The 25,504-nt window shown below is 39.8% G+C and overlaps 1 protein-coding gene across 3 annotated transcripts; it reads left to right on the top strand.

Annotated features, from left to right (window-relative positions):
• The first annotated feature begins 2,692 nt into the window (after positions 1-2,692).
• On the top strand, positions 2,693-24,657 carry PGBD1 (piggyBac transposable element derived 1). Of its 3 annotated transcripts, none has more exons than XM_017889103.1 (7): positions 2,693-4,027; positions 5,892-6,325; positions 7,684-7,840; positions 9,210-9,298; positions 19,143-19,272; positions 20,206-20,302; positions 22,839-24,657. In XM_017889103.1, the coding sequence occupies exons 2-7, from the start codon at positions 5,930-5,932 to the stop codon at positions 24,397-24,399; spliced, it is 2,430 nt and encodes an 809-aa protein (XP_017744592.1). In that variant the 5' UTR covers positions 2,693-4,027; positions 5,892-5,929; the 3' UTR covers positions 24,400-24,657. The 3 variants fall into 3 exon arrangements, with proteins under 3 accessions (XP_017744592.1, XP_017744591.1, XP_017744590.1); XM_017889102.1 differs by having other exon boundaries at positions 5,872-6,325; XM_017889101.1 differs by having other exon boundaries at positions 2,693-6,325.
• Positions 24,658-25,504: the final 847 nt, after the last annotated feature.

Here is a 25,504-nt window from a genome sequence, read left to right as displayed (position 1 = left end):
CAGTGTAAGACACCCTGAAAAGTAAAGTAAAAATCCCTATTCAGAGGACAGGAACCCAGGAGGGATGTATTGCAGCAATATTTTCTACTGATCAGGCATTTCTGTTTGAGTAGTATCCTGTAATATCCAAATATTCAGTGAAGTGGGAAGTCGCTGTGTCTCCATTTCCCACTCACTCACTTGTTTAAAAACTGATAAAGTTACTATGTAGTTTGCCATTAAAAGTAGTATGGAAAAATAGGAAAGGGAAAAAATAACCCTAATTGTCTGTATTAATATCTTCATCAATTATTAATTTATACCTGATAGAAGTTCATATCCATTGTTTAAAAAACTTGAAAAATGTAAAGAAAGCAAATCATCTTGTTCATGGTACAGATATAACCTCAATATAGATTTGTAGGTAACTGGTCTTTTTCACACATAAACAATTGACTTTTCTCACTGGACTTTATGTCATGAACAATTTTTATGTGTAACAGGATAGTCAATTTACCTATCCTCACACCCCATTCTAATCCACTCCTGCCATAATCCTGAGTGTGCAGCCTGCCATGTGACCTGTCCCCCACCACTGATTGGATCAGGAAGGGACCCTCAAGCCAGGCTTTAGATGCCCATAGGAATTTGACATTGGATCACAGATTCTGATTAATGTTTATTAGGCATGTGAACCCAAAAGTTGTATTACTATATAGCTAGGTTGGTGGTGCACACCTGTAGTCCTAGCTACTTGGGAGGCAGAGATGGGAGGCTTATTCAAGTCTAGGAGGTCAAGGCTGCAGTGAACCATGATTGCACCACTGCAGTCTAGCCTGGGCAACAGAACAGGACCCTGTCTAAAATATACATAGAAAAATAGAGGACACAAGAACAATTTTTGTGGCCACATAAAAACCAAACCAAATTGAGACAAACCGAGAAACAAAAAATGAAGCGGACTCCTGAAGTGGGAATCCCATGAATCAGGTGTGACGACTTCAGCCCTCAGCCTCTGCAATCCATATATATCCTGGTCTTGGGAGTCCATAGAATACTGTTTCCTTCTAATAAAGGTTTCAAACAAATCCCTGATTAAGACATGCTAATCATTAAAAGTCTTCATGGAAGATAATTTTCCATATAAGCTGTGCAATATTCTATGGTATATGTCCCCAGTGTTAATCATTTACGTCATTTACACTTTGATCACCATAAACAATTTTTCAGTGAACATTCTTGGAAATACAACTTTGCCTACTTACAGAATTTTTTTCTTTGTTCAGTTCCCATAATGAGAATCAATGAGGCAGAAAGCAGGCATATTTTCTAAGGCTTTTGATGTATTTGCGAGAATGCCCTCCAGAAAAGTTATACTAATTTGTATACCTTGTTAGCAGCCTGTGATAATGCCCAATTTTCTATACCCACATAAACTCTGGGAATTATTCTTTTGAATATTTGACAACTGATACATTCAAAATGGATTGCTTTTTTTAATAGACTACTTTTTGGAGCAGTTTTAAGTTCTCAGCAAAATTGAGAGAAATATACAAAAATTTCTCATATACCACTGCTCCCATTCATGTATACCCTCCCTGATTATCAACATCCCGTCCCAGGGTGACATTTGTTACAATTGATGAACCTACATTGACATATTATCACCCAAAGACCATGGTTTACATTAGGGTTCACTCTTGGTATTGTACATTTTATGGGTCTGGACAAATATATAATAATGTGTCCACCATTGTAGTGTCATTGTCCTAAAAATCCTCTCTGTCTTACCTATTATGCATCCCTCCCTTTCTCCAGCCCCTAGCAACCACTGACCTTTCTACAGTCTTTATAGTTTTTGCCTTTTCCAGGATGTCATGTATACAGGTTGAGTACCCCAATCTGAAAATCCAAAACGCATTACCATGTGAAACTTTTCAGCACCAATATGATGCCACAAGTGCAAAATTTCACACCTGACCTCATGTGACAGGTCATAGACAAAATGCAGTCAAGACTTTGTTTCAGCTGGGCACAGCGGCTCAAGCCTGTAATTCCAGCACTTTGGGAGGCCAAGGCTCCTCACCTGAGGTCAGGCGTTTGAAACCAGCCTGGCCAACATGGCTAAACCCCATCTTTGCTAAAAATATAAAAATTAGCCGGGTGTGGTGGCACGCACCTGTAGTCCCAGCTACTCGGGAGGCTGAGGCATGAGAATTGCTTGAACCCAGGAGGCGGAGGTTGCGGTGAGTCAAAATTGTGCCAGTGCACTCCAGTCTGGGCAACAGAGCAAGACTCAATCTCAAAAAAAAAGACTTTGTTTCATGTACAAAATTATTTAAACTGTATAAAATTAGCTCTATGTGAGTAAGGTATATATGAAACAAATGAATTTCATGTTTAGACTTGGGCCTCATCCCTAAGATATTTCATAATGTATGTATATATTCCAAAATCTGAAATTGGAAACACTTCTGGCCCCAAGCACTTCAGATAAGGGATACTCAACTTGTTGAAATCGTACAATATATAGCTTTTCAGATTGGATTCTTTCACTTTCTAGTATGTATTAAAATTTTCTCCATGTCTTTTCATGCCTTGATAGCTCATTTTATTCATTTTTTTCTTTTCTTTTTCTTTCTTTTTTCTTGTTTTCTTATAAATAGATGTTTATAGCAGCTTTATTCATAATTGCCAAAACTCAGTAGCTAAATGAATAAATAATGGGTCTGTTTTTAAAAGAGTGTTTTATATTTTTACTATTGAACACCTTTTCACATGTTAATTTGTCACTTACCTTGTTTTGTGTGTAGTAACGTTCATATCCTTTACTGATTTTTCTACTAAAGTCTCCTTTTACTCTTAAACAGAAGTGCCCTTAAAAATCAAATAGGGAACTTGCGTATCAACATTTTAAATGCATATGTCCTTTGGCTGATCAGTTCTAATATGTGGCATTTATCCTAGAAATACATTCTTAAAAGAATATAAAGGTATTGAATGATGTTCCCTCTAGCATGGCTTTTAAAGAAAAAATATAACTTAAGTATGCATCAATAGGATAGTTAAGTAAATTATGGAGCACCCATACAATATTACTTAGCTGTTAAAGAATAAGCTGATCTGTGAAGATCTCCAAGCTGTCTTAACCGAAAAGAGTTAAGGTGCAAAATTACATTATCATTATAATACCATAAGTGTTTTAAAATGTATAAATGCTTATTCACTAAACAAAATGTTTATTAAGTGCTACTGTGTGACAGGTAGTGTCCTAGATAAATATGCACAAAATACAATGGTTAACTCTAAAGAGTGGGACACTTTTCGTTTTATGGTCCTTCTGCAACTTGACTTTTTTATTGTACATATATTATGTATACTTAAAGAAAATAATTTGTACAGCTTACTATAATGGTCTTTTAATTGATGTTTCACCTCCTAACCAGTGATGACCCCGAAGACATTTACCACTCTGTTGGTTTTTAATTGAAATGATGTACATAAATACGGGGCGTGCTTGCACCGTCCGGATGGGCCTGGGGTCCGGCAGCGGAGAGCGACCTGGGCGGGGCGGGAGGTGGCAGCGGGGGTCCTTCCGGATCACCAGAGAGACGAGCAGCCGTGCTCCTAGAGAGGCAAGGAACCCGCCAGACTCCGCCACTCGGCTGCGGGCGCGGCGAGGGGAGAAGCTTTTGTGCCGGCCAAGCTGCCAGAGGCGCCGGCGACACCCATCAGCCCCGCCAGCCCGCCAGTAGCATGGCCTGGGCTCTGGGGAAACCGGCGCTCCCGACTGGGCAGCCCCGGGCCTCTGCGCTCCCTCGGGAGCCTTTCACGAGGTCGGCTACGTCTTTGTTGTGCGCGTTCCTGAACTTTTGGTCCATTAACCAACAATTAGACACGCAGGTATTCAGTGCCTGGCGCGGTGCTAGATGCTGGGTGTAATCTCAGAAAAATACATTCTGGGGTGCGCCTGAGGGTGTTGGCTGTGGCATCTCAGGTGCTTTACGTGCCTTCGTGAAGAAGTCCATCAGTATTTGTTGAATACCAGGTACGTGCCGGGCTTATAGAGTCTATGCAGAGATAAACTCCTGTCCTCAAGAACCCGGGTGGGGGGGATGGGCTGGGTGATCTGTAATACGAGATGGGGGAGATGAAGGTTGGGTGCAGTTTTCCGTGGGAACGCCCATCTCTACCTGTGTGGCTTACTTTTCCTGTCTATATGTTACGGTTGGGGTGGCCAGGGAAGGTTTCACATAGAACATTTGCGCTGGGCCTTGGGAATTTACCTTTAGAAGGGGGGTCCTGACTGTATAGAGTGGGTGGAAAAAAAATTGAGTACTTAGCATGGCAGTGAGATAAGGAATTTGGGAAGACCATGGCTTTCTTGAAAGTAGGAACTAAGTCTTTTGTTCCAGAGTTAGCTTTATGCCTGGAAAATAATGAGATGCTCCCCAAATGTTTATTGAGTGACAAATCAGCAAAATCCAGTAAAGATTAGATCCTGGGGAGTTTGAATTTACTTCAACGAGTTTAATGAAAACTTTGTATGTGTTTATGTGTGTGTGAGTGAATATAGTCAGAATTGAATATAGTCAGAATTGTGCTTTAGGGAATATTAATCCAGTGACCATAGAAGCAGGGAATTGGTCAGGAATACCGTAACATTATTGTGACAGTGAATGAAAATGATAGTAAAATAATAAGGAAAGAATGGCTGCAAGAGGCGTTTTTAAGAATTGACTTGATTCACTGATTGTATATAGAGGCTGTTTAAAAGACTGAATGCATGGAAGATGATGGTGATGCCAGTAGAAATGGAGAAATACAGAGTGAATGCAGCTTTGAGGGACTCTGATCTTAGTTTGAGATCTGTTGAAATTCTAGTGCAGGAGAAGCCCACAGCTGCTGGCATTTCAAGATGTGGGTTTGGAGTGCAAAAAGCAAGCTGGAGCCAAAGATTTGAGTCTTCTTGGGAACAGAGATATATTGAAAGTGTGACTAAGGAGATCACAAAGGAAAAAACGAAGAGAGGGAAGAAAAGAACTTGATGCATTTCTACTGTTTCATTTATGTGTTGTTGCATCAAAAATCAAACTCTAAACTTAGTGACTGAAAACAAGCTCAGTTTATTGTTCCTCAGGATTCTGCAGGTTGACTAGGTAGTTCTACTGGTCTCACCTGGAGTTACTAATAGAGCTGCATTCAGCTGGTGAATTATTTGAGCACTAGGCCCGGCTGGGCTTTAGCTTGGTCATTTTGGTTCTCATCCACATGACCTCTGTCTAGCTAGCTTGGGCCTCTCACAGCATGGCAGTCTTATGGCAGTGAGCCAAGAGCTACAGCAGCACTCTCTCTCTGACAATGTCATTTCTGCCGTATTCCATTGGTCAAAGCAAGTCATAGGCCAGAACAGATTCAAGGGAAGGAAAAGTAGACTCCACCCCTTGATGAGAACAGTGGCAAAATCTCATCACAAAAGGTATTTGAGGATGGGAGACTTTGGAAACAGTCTATTACACCTACATTTAAAGTGGAATATTCAGTGAGAGTTACACAGATATAGATGACCTTTGAGACTGTATTATTTGCCCATGAAGGCAGCCATCTGCCTCCTCAATGGGTAAAATGATCCCTTCTCCCCAGCTAAAGTGCAAGCTACTCGAGCGTTCTTATTGCTGACGCTTCTTCCCTCATATCCTACATCCCTTACCTCTGGACTCAGACTCTTTAGTACTAGTTCAAAATATACTTCTGATTCATTTCACTGATAATTAGAAGCAAGCAGGCTCAGCTTTTGAGCATCACCTACAGTGGGACAAAAATATAAGTAGATTACACACAGTTTTGAACCTCTTAGAATTTGTGTGTTGCTGATCAATTCTTATGCCTCAGATCTCTATTTCTGAACACAGACCCCAAGCTAAGTGAAGCTTTAGCCTCTAAACTCAACATGTATGAAGCTTTGCCAGGCCCTGTTCCTGAAAATGAAGATGGCCTTGTGAAAGTGAAGGAGGAAGATCCCACCTGGGAGCAGGTGTGCAACTCACAAGAGGGCAGCTCCCACACTCAGGAGATTTGCCGCCTGCGCTTTCGGCAGTTCTGCTACCAGGAAGCTCATGGACCCCGGGAAGCTCTGGCCCAACTCCGAGAACTTTGTCATCAATGGCTGAGACCTGAGATGCACACCAAGGAACAGATAATGGAACTGCTGGTGCTGGAGCAGTTCCTGACCATCCTGCCCAAGGAGCTCCAGCCCTGTGTGAAGACATATTCTCTGGAGAGTGGAGAGGAGGCAGTGACAGTGCTGGAGAATCTAGAGACAGGAAGTGGAGACACAGGACAACAGGTGGGAAGAGAATGTGTGTGGTGGTGTGGGGTAAGAACAGGGGGACATGTATCAGTTTATGTTTAACTTTTTATTTTGAAATAACTTCTAATTTATAGAAGTATTAGAAGAATAAAGAACTCCTGTAAACTCTTCATCCAGATTTGCCAGTTGTTAACATCTGTTTCATGAAGTCCCATCGTTGTGTACACACTTGTGCAAGGAAGTGCATTCCCCCCCCAGTATGCATATGTACATGTATACACACACATACATACATACACACATGCAGTATTTTTTTTTTTCCTCAAACCATTTGAGAGTTAGTTGCAAACACTATATCCCTTTACCTCACTGTTGCCCAGGCTGGAGTGCAGTGGTACAATCATAGCCTCATTGCGGTCTTGAACTGCAATGGTGGAAGGCTCAAGCAATCCTCCCACCTCAGGCTCCTGAGCAGATGAGGCTACAGGTGTGTGCCACCATGCCTGGCTAATTTATTTTTAATTTTTTGTAGAGGGGGTGGGGTCTTGCTGTATTGCCCAGGCTGATCTTGAACGCCTGGCCTCAAGTTATCATGCTGCCTTGGCCTCCCAAAGTGTTGGAATTACAGGCGTGAGCCACTGCACCCGGCCATTCAGTGTGTATTTCTGAAGAGTGAGGACATTCTGTTGTATAACCAGAATACAAAAATCAAGTTTAGGGAAATTAAAATTATGATACTGTCATATAACCTTAGTCTTTATTCATATTTTGCCATGTTATCCTAATAATGTTCTTTATGATAATTTTCCTCTGATTCAGGATACGAGCCAGTATCACATATTGCAGTTAGTTGCCATATCTCTAGTCTTTGTGAATCTGGAGTAGCTGCTGTCTTTCTTTGTCATGACATTGTTATTTTTGAATAGTACAGCTAGTTTTTTTTGGAGAATATCCCTCAATTTGAGTTTGTCCTATATTTTCTCATGGTCAGATTCAGGCTGCACATTTTGGCTAGAATACCACAGAGGTAATGTTGTGTTCTCAGTGCATCACTTCAGGAGGTGCGTAGTGATCATTTGTCCCATTACTGATGAGGTTACAGTGGTACCTGTCAAATTTCTCCACTAGAAAGTTACCATTTTCTCCTATGTAATTACTAAGTAATCTGTGGGAGACATTTTGAATTGGTGTACATATCCTGTTCCTCATTAAACTTTGACCAGCTAGTTTATAAACATCCACTTGTTTGTTGTTTTTGTTTTTCTGGGCTGGGATCCTTTGCCTATCTTTTCTGCCTTGTTTGCTGCTGTATCCTCAGCATATAGAACAGTGCCTGGCTCTTAGCATGCGGTCCATATATGCATGCCTTTTCAAAATAAATCTTTTGTTTCCAGGCCTCTGTCTGTATTCAGGGACAGGACATGTGCCCAATGGTGACAGAATATCAAGGAGTCTCTTTGGAGTGTCCGAGCCTCCAGCTCCTGCCTGGGGTAACCACCCTGAAGTGTGAACCTTCACAGCTTCCTCAAGAGAACCCCCAAGAAGTGAGTGGTGAGTGCTAGAGTGAGTTTAGTGAGGACACTGGGAGCTGGCCACTGATACTTGCACAGCCTTTTTGTCCTCAAGTTTGTATACATTGTGAAATGATTACCACAAGCTACCTCACATATCTCACAGTTACCTTTTATGTGTCTGTGGTAAGAATTCCTAAGATCTACTCTCATGAAATTTCAAATATACAATACATTATTACTAACCATAGTGGTCATTCTGTACGTAGGTCTTCAGAGCTTATTCATCTATAACTGTAAGTTTGTACCCTTTGACCAACATCAAGTTTTATTTTTTTGTCTAACCCTGTATCTGGACAAACTTTTAAAGACCTGCTTTATTTTACACTGTGCTTTTTAAGCTGGTTTATTTAGTATGTTTGTGTTGTGGACAAGTACATATAATAGTAAAAGTGAATTGGGGCAAGGCTGTTTTTTTTCCAGCAAACTTTATTCCTTCTAGAAATGAAACAACAGCAATAAAAAGATTCCACAGTGGTCCGTTACGGAAGCAAAGAAAAGCAGAGCAAAGAAAAGTGATGTTCTGTTTTATATTTTGGGTTAGAATTACCACATGTACTCTTCATTTGATAATTTTGTACTCTGCCATGTGCCAACTGCCAACTGTGTGACCTAGGCAAGTCATTTAATAGGTCATTCAATTAGTCAACAATTATCTGTTTGATCTCTGTGTGTACTCTGCACTCAGCTGTGATTCTTCTGAATGTGCCTAGGATTTTGGCAGCAATAATTTGGACCTTTTTGATTATTTTGAGGATTGGAAATAATCTTTTAAAGTAACAGCACAGTGGCTGGTATTGTGCAGTCATCATCGCCATTTTGATTATTGTTGGTTCTTTGGGATCAGTACCTTCTAACAGTTTTTCTAGTTCATGGCTAACATCTCTTCTCTGTTTTTTTTTAATATCTTTATTTTCCTGTCTCTTTCTTCATCTTCCTTTCTTCTGCTTTCCTGTTTCCCCTCTGTCTCATCTCTCTACTCTCCACATCCTTTCTTTTGCCTCTGTGTTCTCTCCTTGATCCTTCCTTTATCACCAGCTTCTTCCTCCCCTTTATTTTTATCTATGATTTTTATTTTTTCTTTATGTAAAAGTGAATTACTATAAAACACCTTATGAGTTCATAAATCCCACTCCATTTCTTGGGTGAGAGACCCTAAAGCTGTAGAATTTTAGAATTTCTGACAGAATGAAAGCAGTTGTGATGCTCTTTCTCACACAGTAAAATCTACATCTTAGTTCTTGAATGTTTCACAAACATAACATTTGGGGGAAAAGGCTGAGTCTCCAAAAAGGGTACCCTGAAGGCCATCATGTCTCATTTAGGACTCTTACCTTCTCCCTCTACAGGGCCTGTTCCCCACGGATCAGCTCATCTCCAGGAAAAAAGCCCCAGAGACAAGGCTGCAGTGCCTGTGTTTAACCCAGTCAGGTCCCAGGTAAGTAGGATGCCCAAGCTTGTAGGAATGTCAGTAGTGGTCTTTCTCCTTCATTCCATGTTCCTTGCCCTTCTCTTGGCTCACACTCATCGTTCGAGAGCCATTCAGGTGGCATAGTCCCTCTGCCTTCACCTTGTCACAGAATATCACAAAGTGTGTTGCATCATTCAAGGAGCTTGTATTGATTACATGCCATTGTCTCATTTCATTGTTTAGGAGGCATGTCCAAATCTCAAGGCATGGGAGTGAGGGGTGGAGTGAGGCTCCTGGTTTCAGGAAGTGCTCCACTCATTTGATGTTGAGTAACTGATATTTTCTCTTTTGAAGTCTCTGGTTTATCTCCCCAGCTTTAGAACAAGGGCCCTTTCTCACACTACTTTATATTCAGCACATATGCAATTAATGCTTGGTGATAATAATGGAAATTCTATATATCCAAGGTAATACTTAACATCTTCTTCACAAAATGGACTCTTTTTTTTTTTTTTTTTTTTTTTTTTCAGTGGTTCATTTATTTTCCTAGTCATTCTTTTACAAAAAAAAAAAAAAAAAAATAAGTCTCTCATTTAAGTCCTCTTCCATGTTGCTGCCACATCAGTTTCCTCAAGATACTTGCTCAGTCCTCTTCTATGGCTTCTAATTGATTTTTAATTCTATCAGACCCAGTGCCTCCTGTTATTAACAAATACTTCCTGAGAAGAAGTGTCTAGAAAATAAAACGTACTCATGCACATTCTGAAAATCAACATAATTCCCTTAAATGTAATATAATGGTATAATGTAGAAACACAAAAGTTATTTATTTTAAAAGTAGCATTTCAGTAGGTGGGAATTGAACAATGAGAACACCTGGACACAGGAAGGGGAACATCACACACCGGGGCCTGTTATGGGGTAGGGGGAGTGGGGAGGGATAGCATTAGGAGATATATCTAATGTAAATAACGAGTTAATGAGTGCAGCACACCAACATGGCACATGTGTACATATGTAACCTGCACGTTGTGCACATGTACCCTAGAACATAAAGTGTTAAAAAAAAAAAAGTAGTGTTTCAAAATGCAAGTGCTTGACGTGATTATAACTAAGGAAATAACATAGTCAGGTGTTAGCACTGAAGTATCATTAGTAAGTTCAAATGAAGGAGGAATAAGATCAGAAGTCCAAGAAGATCAAAGGGCAATGGTGTAGGTGGACAGTGGAATGAAACTAGTATTGAGTCAGATAATACAAGACTAGACAGAGAAAGTGGGGCCCTTAATTGAAGTAGGGCTTAGATGTTGTAAATTGAATTATGTCCCTCCAAAAGATATGTGAAAATCCTAACCCCAAGTACCTGTGAATGTGACCTGATTTGGAAATAGACTCTGTCTTAGTCCATTTTGTGTTGCTGATAACAGAATTCCTGAGACTGGATAATTTATTTTAAAAAGAGGTTTATTTAGCTCAAAGTTCTGCAACCTGGGAAGTCCAAGATCATCAGCCTGTCTGGTGAGGATCTCATGCTGCTTTAGCTCATGGCAGAAAGTGGAATGATGGAGAATCAAGTGTGTGCAAAGGGACCAAACGTTAGAGGCAGCCATCCTTTAAACAGCCTGCTCTTGGAGCTGAGCAAGAATAGAAAGCTTATTCAAAGAAATAACAATAGGCCGGGTGCAGTGACTCTCACCTGTAATCCCAGCACTTTGGGAGGCCATGGCAGGAGGATTGCTTGAGGCCAGGAGTTCGAGACCAGCCTGAGTAACACAGCAAGACCCTGTATCTATTAAAAGAAGGAATAGGCTGGGCACGATGGCTCACGCCTGTAATCCCAACACTTTGGGAGGCTGAGGTGGGTGGATCACGAGGTCAGGATTTCGAGACCAGCCTGGCCAACATGGCAAAACCCTGTCTCTACTAAAAATACAAAAAAAAAATTAGCCAGGTGTGGTGGCAGGCACCTGTAATCCCAGCTACTCGGGAGACTGAGGCAGGAGAAGTGCTTGAACCTGGGAGATGGAGGTTGCAGTGAGCTAAGATCATGCCATTGCACTCCAGCCTGGGCAACAAGAGCAAGACTCCATCTCAAAAAATTAAAATAAAATAAATTAAAAAAGAGAAATAATAACAAAAATCTTCACAAAACTTGAGAAAGATATAAATGTCCAGGTACAGGAAGATCTGAGAACACTGAACAGAATCATCCCAATTAAGACTACTACAAGGCATATAATAATCAAACTCTCAACTCTCAAGGAAAAAGAGAGAATCTTAAAAACAGCAAGAGAAAAGAAACAAACGCTGCACCTCATCTGGCAACAGACTTCTCAATGGCAATCATACAGGCCAGGAGAAAGTGGAATGATGTTTTCAAAGTACTCCAAGAAAAAAACTGACATTCAATAATATTGTACCCAACAGAATTATCTTTCATTTATGATGGAGAAAGCGTTTCCTAGACAAACAAAAACTGAGAGAGTACACCACCACCAGACACATCTTACAAGAAATGCTAAAGAATTCTTAATCTAAAAGGAAAGAAAACTAATCTGCAAAAAGAAAACTTTTGAAGGCATAAAAGTCACTGATAAAATTAAGTACATGGACAAACCCAGAATACTGTATTACTATAATAGTAGCATACAATATACTCACAACTGTACTGTGAAGTCCCAAGACATACCTATCAAAAACAATAATAGGACTGGACACAGTGGCTCATGCCTGTAAACCCAGTTCTTTGGGAGGCTGAAGTGGGAGGATCACTTGAGACAAGGAGTTTGAGACCAGCCTGGGCAACATGGTAAGACCCTGACGCTGTACCTGGAGACAGGAGACAGAGTAAGACCATATCTTTAAAACAAAACAAACAATAATAGCTAGCAACCTGTCAAAAGATAGGTAATATAAAGATATAAATTGAGACAGCAAAAAGTCAAAATCTAGAGGAATGGAATTAAAGCATATAATTTTTTTCTGTGTGTTTCTGCCTTTGTTTCTACTCTTGTATTTGAGATCTAAGATAAGTTGTCATCTCTTTAAAATAACTTATTATATCTAAAGGTCTTCTTTGTAAGCCTTATGATAACCACAATGCAAAAACCTATAATAAACACACTAAAAATAGCAACAAATGAAGGCATACTATAAGAGAAAATCACTTAGCCACAGAGGGTTTTTATTGTTGTTGTTGTTGTTGTTGTTTGAGATAGGCTCTCGCTGTCACTGAGGCTGGAGTGCAGTGGTATCATCTCAGCTCACTGCAACCTCTGTCTCCCGAGCTCAAGTGATCCTCCCACCTCAGCCTCCCAAGTAGCTGGGACCACAGGTGTGTGCCACCATGCCTGGATAATTCTTTGTATTTTTTATACACCTGGGTTTTTGCCATGTTGCCCAGGATGGCCTTGAACTTCTGGCCTCAAGCAGTCTGCCCACCTTGACCTCCCAAAGTGCTGGGATTACAGGCATGAGACACCGTGCCTGGCTGTATATAACAATTATAAATACCTATGCATGTAACACCAGAGCTCCCCAGTATATAAAGAAAACATTAATAGATCCAAAAGGAGAGCTAGACTGTGATACAATAATAGTAGGAGATTTTAATTACCCCATTCTCAGTAATTGACACATCATCCAGACAGAAAGTCAACAAAGAAACAGTGGAATTAAACTACATACTAGATCTAATAAGCCTAACTGATATTTACTGAACATGTCACTCAACTGCTACAGAATGCACATTCTTTTCATCAGCACGTGGAACATTCTTAAGAATAAACCATATCTTAAGCCACAAACAAATCTGAACAAATTTTTTAAAACTATAAATCATATCAAGTATCTTTTCTAATCGCAGTGGAATAAAACTAGAAAGCAATAACAAGAAAAACCTTGGAAACTACACAAACGCTTGGAAATTAAATAGCATGCTTCTGAACAACTAATTTGTCAGGGAAGAAATTAAAAAGGAAATCTAAAAATGTCTTGAAACTAATGAAAATAGAAAATGTGACATATCAAAATTTGTGGGATACAGCAAAAGCAGTACTAAGAAGGAAATTATAGCAATAAACACCTATATTAAAAAAGTAAAAAGACATCAAATGAGCAACCTAATGATACACCTCAAGGAACTAGAAGAGCAACAACTGACCAAACCCGAAATTAGTAGAAGGAAACAAATAATAAAGATTAGAGCAGAAATAACTGAAATTGAGACAAAAAAAAAAAAAAAAAAAAAAACCCAGAAGAACAGTGAAACAAGAAGTTGGATTTTTCGAAAAGGTAAACAAAATCAAGCCTTTAGCTAGACAAACAAAAAAGGAGAAGACCCAAATGAATAAAATCAGAAATGAAAAAGATGTAACAGCTGAGACCTCAGAAATACAAAGAACTATTAGAGACTATTATGAACAACTATATGACAATAAATTTGAAAACCTAGAAGAAATGGATAAATTCCTAGATACATGCCAACTACTAAGATTGGACCATGAAGAAATAGAAAACCTCAGCAAACCAATAACAAGTAACGAGATAGAATCTGTAACAAAAAGTTTTCCATCAAAGAAAAGCCCAGGACCTGTTGGCTTCCCTGCTGAATTCTAAACATTTAAAAAAGAACTGATACCAATCCTATTCAAACTCTTACAAAAGAAAAAAAAAAAAAGAAGAAGAGGTACTACTTCCAAATTCATTCTATGAGGCCAGCATTACCCTGATACTAAAACCAGACTAGGATACAAGATAAAAAGAAAACTACAGACCAATATCACTGATGAGCATAGGTGCAAAAATTCTCAGTGAAACACAAGCAAACTGAATTCAGCAACACATTAAAAAGATCATTCACCATGATCAAGTGGGATTCACTCCAGGGATACAAGGATGATTCAACATATGCAAATCAATAAATGTGATATATCACATTAATATCAGGAACAAAAACCATATTATTATTTCAATAGATGCTGAAAAGCATTTGATAAAATTCATTGCTTTTTGATAAAACCCTTGTCAAAATTGGTATAAAAGGAACATGCCTCAAAATTAGGGCCATATGTGACAAACCCACAGCTAACATCAAACTGAAGGCCTTTTCTCTAAGGACTGGAACAAGACAAGGATGGCCACTCTCACCACTGTTGTTCAACATAATACCCAAAGTCCTGGCCAGAGCAGTTACGCAAGAGAAAGAAATAAATGGCATCCCAACTGGATAGCAAAAAGTCAGGTTAGTCTGTTTGCAGGTGATATAATCTTATACCTAGAAAAACCTGAAGACTACACCAAAAAAAACTGTTAGTGCTGATAAACAAACTAAGTAAAGTTGCAGGATAAAAAATCAACACTCAAAAATTAGTAGCATTTATATACTCCAATAGTGAGCAATCTGAAATAGAAATCAAGAAAATAATCGCATTTATAATAGCTACAAAAAATGTAAAATACTTAGGGAATTTAAATACTAAAAATTTAAACACCAAATTAAGTTAAATTTAGTGTTTAAATTCCCTAGGTATTTAATATTTTTTAGTATTTTATAATTTATATTTAGTATTTAAATACTGAAGAAGTGAAAGACATATAAGGAAAACTGAAACTCTCATAGAACAAATTGAAGAGGACACAAAAAAATGGAAAGATATTTCATGCTCATGGATTGGAAGAATTTATATTGTTAAAATAATGTAAATTATTAGAATTCATATTATTAAAATTACTTCCCAAAACAATTTACAGATTCAGTGTAATCACTATCAAAATACCAATGACATTCTTCACAAAAATCAGAAAAAAAAATTCATGTGGTGAGCCCTAAATCTAATGACTCGTATTCTTATAAGAAGTCCATATTTGCAAATTTACCAAGGGGTTGAAAAAAAAGAAAGAAAATGCCCAAGTGAAAACACACACAGGGAGAATGCCATGTAATGACTGAGGCAAAGATTTGTGTAACACATCTGCAAGCCGAGGAACACCAAGAATTACTGACAAACGCTAAAAACTTGGAGAGAGACATGGAAAATTATCTCATAGAACTTTTTTTCTTTTCTTTTCTTTTCTTTTCTTTTCTTTTCTTTTTTTTTTTTTCTTTTTGAGACAGAGTCTTGCTCTTTTGCCAGGCTGGAGTGCAGTGGCGTGATCTCAGCTCACTGCAACCTCCGACTCCCTGGTTCAAGCGATTCTCCTGCCTCAGCCTCTAAAGTAGCTGAGATTAAAGGCAGGCACCACCACGCCCAGCTAATTTTTGTATTTTTAGTAGAGACAGGGTTTCACCATGGTGGCCAGGATGGTCTTAACTCCTGACCTAGTGATCCGCCCACCTTGGCCTCCCAAAGTGCTGGGATTACAGGCATGAGCCACCGTGCCTGGCCTCCCGTAGATCTCTCAAAGATAACATGGCCCTGCTGATATATTGATTTTGGATTTCTAGCCTCCAGAGCCATGACAGAATATAATTCTATTGTTTTCTGCTATTGAGGTTGTGGTACTTTGTTACGAGAGCCGTAGGAAAGCAATATAAGTTACAAAACAAATGTGGACAGATAAAAAGGGAGAAAATAAGGAGGTGTGATATTACAGATATACCTCCTTTATTGTGTTTCACTTTATTGTGCTTTGCAGTATTGAAAGTTTGTGATGACCCTGTGTGGAACAAGTCTGTCAGCACCATTTTTTCTAACAGCATGTGCTCACTTTGTGTCTGTGTGTCACATTTTGGTAATTCTTGCAGTGTTTCAAACTTTATTTTTATATCTGTCATGGTGATCTGTGATCAGTTATTTTTGATGTTGCTATTGAATTTGTTTTGGTGTGCCACAAACCATGCCCATTTAAGATGGCAAACCTAATCGATAAACATTGTATGTGTCCTGACTGCTCCATTGACCAGCTGTTCCCCCATCTATTTTCCTTTCCTTGGTCCTTGCTATGTCCTGAGACACAATAATATTGAAATGAAACCATTTATAATAATACTACTACAGTGACCTCTATGTGTTCAAGTGAAAAGAAGAGTCACATGTCTCTCAGTTAGTTAAATCAAAAGCTAGAAGTGGTTAAGCATAGTAAGGAAGGCATGTTGAAAGCTGAGATAGGCCAAAAGCTAGGAGGCCTCTTGTGCCAAACAGGCAAGTTGTGAATGCAAAGGAAGTGTTCTTGAAATGAAAAGTGCTGGTGAATATACAGATGATAAGAAAGCAAAAAGCTTTTTGCTGATATGGAAAAAGTTTGAGTGGTTTGGATAGAAGATCACACCAGACGCAGCATTGCCTTAAGCCAAAGGCTAATCTGGAGCACATCCCTTACTCTCTTCAATTCTGTGAAGGCTGAGAGAGGTGAGGAAGCTACAGAAGAAGAATTGGAAGCTAGCAGAGGTTGGTTCATGAGGTGTAAGGAAGAAGCCGTCTCCATAAAATGCATCAGCAACAAGTGCTGATGTAGATGCTGCAGCAGTTTATTCAAATCTAGCTAAAATCACTAATGAGGTGGCTACACTAAACAACAGATTTTCAGTGTAGATGAAACAACCTTATATTGGAATAAGATGCCATCTAAGACTTTGATTGCTAGAGAGGAGAAGTCAATGCCTGGCTTCAAAGCTTCAAAGGACAGGCTGACTTGTTAGGGGCTTATGTAGTTGGCGACTTTAAAGTTGAAGCCAGTGCTCATTTATCATTCTGAAAATCCTAGGATCCATAAGAATTAGGCTAAACCTACTCTGCCTGTGCTCTAGAAATGGAACAACAAAGCCTGGATGATAGCACATCTGTTTACAGCATGGTTTACTGAATATTTTAAGCCTACTCTTGAGACGTAGTACTAAAGAAAAAACATTTCTTTGAAAATATTACTGCTTATTCACAGAGCACTTAGTCACACAAGAGCTCTGAAGGAGAGGTACAAGGAATATTAATGTTTTCAAGCCTTCCAGTACAATACACATTCTGTAACCCATGGATCAAGGAGTAATTTTGACTTTCAAGTCTTATTTTTTGAGAAATACATTTTGTAAGGCTATAGCTGCCATAGATAGTGATTCCATAGATAGTGATGGATCTGGGCAAAGTAAATTAAAAACCTTCTGGAAAGGATTCATCATTCTAGATGCCAGTAAGAACATTTGTGATTCAAGGGAGGAGGTAAAAATACCAACATTAACAGGAGTTTGGAAGAAATTGGTTCCAACACTCATGATTGTCTTTGAGAGGTTGAGGACTTCAGTGGATAATGTAGCCGCAGATGTGGTAGAAAGGACTAGTATTAGAAGTAGAACCTGAAGATGTGACTGAATTGCTACCATCTCATGATAAAACTTGAACAGATAAGTTACTTCTTATGGATGAGCAAAGAAAATGGTTTGAAATTGAATCTACTCCTGGTGAAGCATTGTTGTAATGACAACAAAGGATTTAGAATATTAAATAAACTTAGTTGATAAAGCAGCAGCAGGTTTGAGATGATTGACTACAATTTTGAAAGATGTTCTACTGTTGGTAAAATGCTATCAAACAACATCGCATGCTACACAGAAATCTTTTGTGAAGGGAAGAGTCAATCAAGGTGGCCAACGTTACTGTTGTCTTATTTTAAGAAATTGCCACAGCCACCGAAACCTTCAGCAACCACCACACTGGTCAGCAGCCTCCAACATCGCAGGAAGGCCCTCTACCAGCTAAAAGATTACAACTCTCTGAAGACTCAGATGCTTATTAGCATTTTTTAGCAATAAAGTATTTTTAAATTAAGATATATACTTTTTTTTAAGTGTAAACATAACTTTCACATGCACTCGAAAGCCAAGAAATGTATGTGGCTTGCTTTGTTGTGATATTTGCTTTATTGTGGTGGTCTGGACCTGCAATATCTCTGAGGTATGCCTATGTTTAAATGAGTTGGGCCTTGCCTTTTATTATCAAAATAATTATCTGTTTGTAGTTTGGGATATGGTGATGATGAGTTAAAGAGAAAATATCTTCTGTCTTGAAACCCTCCTTGTCAAAACAGACATTCATTCTGTAAAGACTGGCACTGTATCCTTTTTCAGGCAACAAGAAAGAGAAAATAAGATTGGAAAATGAGAGAAAATCAAGAGGTTAATGAAACCATGTGGTAGCCCTTTGGAACAGTGTCAGAGAGATAGAAAATCTCAGACAGTTTCCAAAATAAATAATGTCAGTGTGTGATTTTTCTAGCCTAAATATTACTAGCTTTGAAATGTTTTTAAACAATCTTTGTTCATGAAATTTAGTGAGATTTCTGCATTTACGTTAGATTCCAAGTCTGTTTAAAGGAGTCTGAAAACTCCATTATGTATTTGCAGTCAGTTTAATTGTGTTTGTTATAACTGCAATATTATATTGAAGTGCTGTTCAACCAAATACGTAGAAAATGCTGTAAAACTGTGTAGAACAATCTAAGTGAGTCAACTTTTGTGACAATATCTTTAATCTATGTAAGCTTCCTTCTCTAACTTTCTTGAATCACTGATTTTTTTTTCAGTATCATCCTATAAAAACTCTTAGGATTCCTATGTTTCAGTGCAGCTGATTTATATTGATTGTAGGTTTGATTCAGGAGGACACTCAAAAGTCCTGCAGGATGTGGAAGAATTATTTGTAGTGTGGGACTGTCCCACATATTGCAAGATGCCTAGCATCTCTGGCCTCACCCTCTGAATGGCATTGGCTTGGAGTGGTGGTGGACTTCATTGTTATAACCAGAAAGATTCCCACAAATTTACTTAATGCCCTGAGGGGCTGGAACTACTGGTCTGCAGTGTGGTATTCAACACCCTTCACAACTGGATTCCTTAACCATGTGAAAACAAAGAGGCTATTTTCTTTTTTTGACTTTTTAGACATTGGTGAAGACTGAGGAAGAAACAGCCCAGGCCCTTGCTACAGAGAAGTGGCCACATCTGAGTCTGGCTCAGAGGAACCTCTGTGGGAACTCAGCTCAGAAGACAGTTACAAGCCTCAGTCTGATGAGTAAGACCAGGCCTCTGACTGGACCCCTGTCTGGACTCTCATTTTCCCTTCACTCACCCCGGCTTGGCCCTTGGGAGCCCACGTTTCCTTCCACAACCTTCCATTCCCTTCTTCTAGCCTGTGCCTCCAGACTTCTCCTAGGCCTTATCACCTTGCATCCTTCCCAATCACATTTTCTTCTGTTGCTAATCAGCTTACTGATTCTTGTAGTTATCTTCTCTGATCATCCCTCCCAGTTCCCTGTTTCCTTCAGTGACTCCTTTGCATCCTTTTCCCCTTTTTTCTTCCCTATCAAGGATTCCATATAACTTGTCTTTCAGATATCCCTTCATACTTGGAAACCCCATGAACACCTCTGTCTGATCTTGTCTTTACCTCAGAGGAGGTCGTCTTCACTCTCTAAGAACACTACGGTTCATATTTATTTTACTTTTTTAGTTTTTTTTAGAGATGGGGTCTCACTCTGTTGCCCATGCTGGAGCATAGTGGCATGATGATAGTTCACTGCAGCCTCAAACTCCTGGGCTCAAGCGGTCTTCCCACCTTAGCCTTCTAAACAGCTGGGGCTACACCCAGGTAATTTTTTGTAGACACGGAGGCTTGCTATGTTGCCCAGGCTGGTCTTGAACTCCTGGCCTGAAGCAGTCCTCCCACCTCAGCCTCCCAAAGCACCCAGTCTAATTTTCTTGAAATGTGCTCTGCCCTGTTGGGATCTCTGTCCAGCTGGGCTTTGTTGCCTTATTTAACCTTTCTTACCATTTTCCCATACCATGCCACATTTTGTAGGATTGCTGAAACTGTGCACCGTTGAAACACCAATATGATTTTTTGTTTGTTTGATTTGGAACATCTGTTCCCTACCTTGGAAGTTGTTTTTTTTTTTTCAAAATTCACAGAACAGATGACATTTAAATCATTAATACTATATTTTAGCTGAAGAAATTGTAACTAAAGATACATTGTTTAATGCAAAGCAAGAAACTTCTGAAGAAACGGAACAAAGTGGAGAAGCCTCAGGAAAGCCCAACAGGTGAGTCTCCATGGTCCTCAGTGAGTCAAATCCTACAGATACAAGAAACTGGAGTGGAATCAGAGAAAGCAATTGGTCAAAAGCCTGCTTCCCTGGAATAAGATATGATGACTGCCACTCACTTCTGTGGTCATAGGAGGTCCATGCCAAGAAAGTGACCTATTCAGAATGTTCAATATGCAATAAATATACAAAACCTTCAGTTGACACTCAGTTGCCTCCAAGAAGCCTATCCTCATCCAGTCTGTCTTTGATTACCCTTCCCTGGGCTCCCTTACATTTCTATGGAGCTATAGAGAAGCCAGAAGGCAGATAATTTAACAAGAGTGAGGGCTACAGATGAAGCTGCCATGACAGTTAAGAAAGAAATGTCAGAGCAGAAGAGGACAAGCAGGGTACAGCTTGAGCATTCCAAATCTGAAATGTTCCAAAATCTGAGCTGTTTTGAGCACCAGCATGATGCTCAAAGGAAATGCTCATTGGAGCGTTTTGGATTTCGGATCTTTGGTTAGGGATGCCCAACTGGTATAATGCAAATATTCCAAAATCTGAAAAAATCCAAAATTCAAAAATCTTCTGGTCCCAAGCATTTCAGATAAGGGAAAATTAACCTGTATTTTCAACCGCCATTAGATGTGAACAAGGTATAGGTCAAAAGGAAAGTTAGCTGATGAAGTGGAAATGAATGACAGTGGTGGGCACTTCATAAGTGCTGGTTGTGGGAATGAATGAACTTGTAACACATACTCCTATGCAAATCAAGAAACTTCTGGAGAAATGGAACAAGGTGGGGAAGCCTCAGGAATGCCCAACATTCCGAGGCTTCTCAGGATTGCAGAAAGAGAGGGAGCAAATCACAAGCAGAGGGTTGGCTTCTGGTGAGGCCATTTGGTCCTCAGAGACTTGAGAAAAGAGAGAGGAAGTAAGGTGGGATACTTGGCTAAAGAGCAGAGAAGGGGGTATGAATTTTCCTTATTGACATTTGTTCAACTTAGAGAAACTGGGAGCTAAATCTCAGCTAAAGTAGAAATGTCTTAAAGCTTAAGAAGAGAAGTGAAATTTTGCATTGAGATTAGTGAAGACTGAGACAGCCTCCGCTAAAGGAAGAGAAATGTTCAGTAACTTAGAGCAGAGTTATACAACTGGAGAATAGGAATCTGTTATTGTGTCTGTGAGGTACATTTATTATCAGGCAACCATCAGGTAATTCACAGTGCCTATAAGAATAAAGATATCTTATTCATAAAACAAAAAGTCTGAAGGTAGGCTATTTCAGGTTTGGTGCAATAGCTTAACCATGGTATCAAAGGTCTAGCCCCCTGCCCTCCTTCTAGTCCCCCTCCCTCACATCCACCCCACTTTCTTAGCTCACTCTTTTTTCCCATTTCTCACTCCCATTTCTTTCCCTCACAATATTGGGCTTAATGCACTGTAGCTATTAGAGTTTAGATGTCAACAGTAGAAAGACTCAGTGTGATCAAGGAATGCACGTATCTAAAAATTAAAAAGTTTGTGTAAAATAATACTTTTCAGCCAGGCACAGTGGCTCACACTTGTAATCCCAGCACTTTGGGAGGCCCAGGTGAGTGGATCATGAGGTCAGGAGTTCGAGACTAGCCTGGCCAACACAGTGAAACCCTGTCTCTACTAAAAATACAAAAATTAGCTGGGCATAGTGGCACGTGCCTATAGTCCCAGCTACTCGGGAGGCTGAGGCAGGAGAATTGCTTGAACCTGGGAGGCAGAGGTGGCAGTGAGCTGAAATCATGCCACTGCACTCCAGCCTGGGTGACAGAGCTAGACTCTGTCTCAAAAAAAAAAAAAACAAAAAAACTTTTCATCTTTGTAACTTTAGCTTACTTCCTTGTAAACCCCATAAAAATCAGTCCAAGTGCAATGAGTTGAGAGTTGAGTTTCATTTGTTCTTCCCCAGAGTAGTATGTCCATCAGATGAATGTAGAACTAGCAGGGGCTAAGTCCTTCCATATTCAGAAATTCTGTGAGAGGTGTGAGGAGACCTGGTAAATAATAACCTTTTTTTTCTTGTTCAGGTTCAGAACCAGTTGACAGGGTCGCAGGAGTAAAATAGATGGTTCTGGAAACCTCAGTTTCTTACTGACAGAAGTTAGACCGGATAAAAACGGCTTAAAGGCAGAGCTAAATAGGCTTGTACTGGCAGAGGAGGAGTGTAGCAGATGTCCCTCTGCATAGGTCTTCTCAATGCAACTTGGGGCACCAAGGAGCATGGGATGTCTGCATCCTGCTCCTAAAGAGGACAGAGAGAGGGGTGTACCAAGGATACCCAGTTCTTTCTCCCAGGCTCAAGAGTTAGTTTCATCCTGAGGAGTGAGTAAGAGGTGGAGAGAGGCTAGAAATGTTCAATCTAGCCAAAGTCCTCCCCATGGAAACATAAGAGAAATAAGTAAGTATCTCCTCCCCACCCCAAGCCACGAAAGATTTAAGCTTCAGCAGATTTATCATGTGTGAGAGAATATGATTGAGAATTTTTATAACATGTTCTTTTCTTCTTTCCCAGAGAGTGTGCACCCCAGGTTCTTTGTAGTACTCCTATCCCTACTGAAAGGACAGTTACACATTTGAACACTCTGAAGGACCGTCACCCAGGTGATTTGTGGGCCCGGATGCACATCTCATCCTTGGAATATGCTGCAGGAGACATTACCCGAAAAGGGAGAAGAAAAGACAAAGCTCGAGTGAGTGAACTGCTCCAAGGTCTCTCATTCTCTGGTGACTCAGATGTGGAAAAAGATAATGAGCCTGAGATCCAGCCTGCTCAAAAGAAGTTAAAGGTGTCTTGTTTCCCAGAAAAGAGTTGGACCAAAAGAGACATTAAACCCAACTTTCCAAGCTGGTCAGCACTGGATTCTGGACTTTTGAATCTCAAGAGTGAAAAGTTGAACCCAGTAGAGCTTTTTGAATTATTTTTTGATGATGAAACATTCAACTTAATTGTCAATGAAACCAATACTTATGCTTCTCAGAAAAATGTCAGCTTGGAAGTCACAGTTCAGGAAATGAGGTGTGTGTTTGGTGTCCTACTTTTGAGTGGATTTATGAGGCATCCTAGAAGGGGAATGTATTGGGAAATCTCTGACACCAATCAGAACCTGGTTAGAGATGCAATCAGAAGGGACAGATTTGAATTGATATTCTCAAACCTGCACTTTGCAGATAATGGCCACCTAGATCAAAAAGATAAGTTTACAAAGTTGAGACCTCTCATAAAACAAATGAATAAAAATTTCCTCTTGTATGCTCCCCTGGAAGAATACTATTGCTTTGATAAGTCAATGTGTGAATGTTTTGATAGTGAACAATTCCTGAATGGAAAGCCTGTTAGAATTGGATATAAAATTTGGTGTGGTACAACCACACAGGGTTATCTGGTTTGGTTTGAGCCCTATCAAGAAGAATCAACTATGAAGGTAGATGAGGATCCTGACCTTGGGTTAGGTGGAAATCTAGTAATGAACTTCGCTGATGTTCTTTTAGAGAGAGGTCAGTATCCCTATCACCTGTGTTTTGATAGCTTCTTTACAAGTATCAAATTGTTGTCAGCCTTGAAGAAGAAGGGGGTGAGGGCAACAGGAACAATTCGTGAGAACAGGACCGAAAAATGTCCCCTTATGAATGTAGAACATATGAAAAAAATGAAGAGAGGGTATTTTGATTTCCAAGTAGAAGAAAACAATGAGATAATTTTGTGTCGTTGGTATGGGGATGGCATTATCAGTCTGTGCTCCAATGCTGTGGGCATAGAACCAGTCAATGAGATAAGTTGTTGTGATGCTGATGATGAAGAAATCCCTCAGATAAGTCAACCATCCATAGTAAAAGTGTATGATGAATGCAAGGAAGGTGTAGCTAAAATGGATCAAATTATTTCGAAGTATAGGGTGAGGATAAGAAGCAAGAAATGGTACTCAATTTTGGTGAGCTACATGATTGATGTAGCCATGAACAATGCATGGCAACTACACAGAGCCTGTAACCCAGGTGCTTCTCTAGACCCCTTGGATTTTCGGAGATTTGTTGCACATTTCTACTTGGAACACAATGCTGATCTGTCAGATTAAGGCACATAAAATGGACATAGTGCAGACATTAATAAGACATAGAAAAATAATTGTACATGCTGTTGTACCCTCCCAAAGTAAATCTGATATATGTAATGAAGTTATTAAATAGTACTTTTAAAAATCAGACATTTATATAGAGTTTCAAGGACTATTGTAACAATGTTAAAAATTATCTGTGAAAATGTTGAACTAAAGTACCTTTCTCTATGTCAAATTTTGTGTCAGACATGGGAAATCCTTTATTTGTTCAATTGACTATTTTGTGCATTCATTTATTTATTTTTTGAGACACGGTCTCGCTCTGTGGCCAGGCTGGAGTGCAGTGGCATGATCTTGGCTCACTGCAACCTCCGACATCCTGGTTCAAGCAATTCTCCTGCCTCAGCCTCCCGAGTAGCTGGGATTACAGGCACGTGCTGCCATGTCCACCTAACTTTAGTATTTTTAATGGAGATGGGGTTTCACCATGTTGGCCAGGATGGTCTCAATATCCTGACCTCGTGATCTGCCCACCTTGGCCTCCCAAAATGCTGGGATTACAGACGTGACCCATCACGCCCGGCTATTTTGTGCATTTAAAGAATGAAATCCTACCTCTTAAGGCTGGGCGCGGTGGCTCAAGCCTGTAATCCCAGCACTTTGGGAGGCCAAGATGGGTGGATCACGAGGTCAGGAGATCGAGACCATCCTGGCTAACACGGTGAAACACCGTCTCTACTAAAAAATACAAAAAAACTAGCCGGGCGAGGTGGTGGGCACCTGTAGTCCCAGCTACTCGGGAGGCTGAGGCAGGAGAATGGCGTAAACCTGGGAGGCGGAGCTTGCAGGGGGCCTAGATCCGGCCACTGCACTCCAGCCTGGGTGACAGAGCAAGACTCCGTCTCAAAAAAAAAAAAAAAGAAAGAAAAAAGAAATCCTACCTCTTAAAAAAAATTCTCTGAAGACGGCCATTTTTAAGATGCAAGCAATGTCATAGTAACCGTAGAATGATGCTGACTCCATAGTTCAAACTAGTGACACAGCTTATGAAGTAAGAATGGTCTAAACAAAATATAGGTGGTAAGAGACTAAAAACCTTAGCATTAGTGTAAAACTGGATTGG

Source organism: Rhinopithecus bieti, unplaced genomic scaffold, assembly GCF_001698545.2.
Source record: "Rhinopithecus bieti isolate Rb0 unplaced genomic scaffold, ASM169854v2 scaffold_18466, whole genome shotgun sequence".
Taxonomy (NCBI): domain Eukaryota; kingdom Metazoa; phylum Chordata; class Mammalia; order Primates; family Cercopithecidae; genus Rhinopithecus; species Rhinopithecus bieti.
The sequence above is the reverse complement of the archived record's forward strand: the minus strand, read 5'-3'. Positions and strand labels throughout refer to the sequence as shown.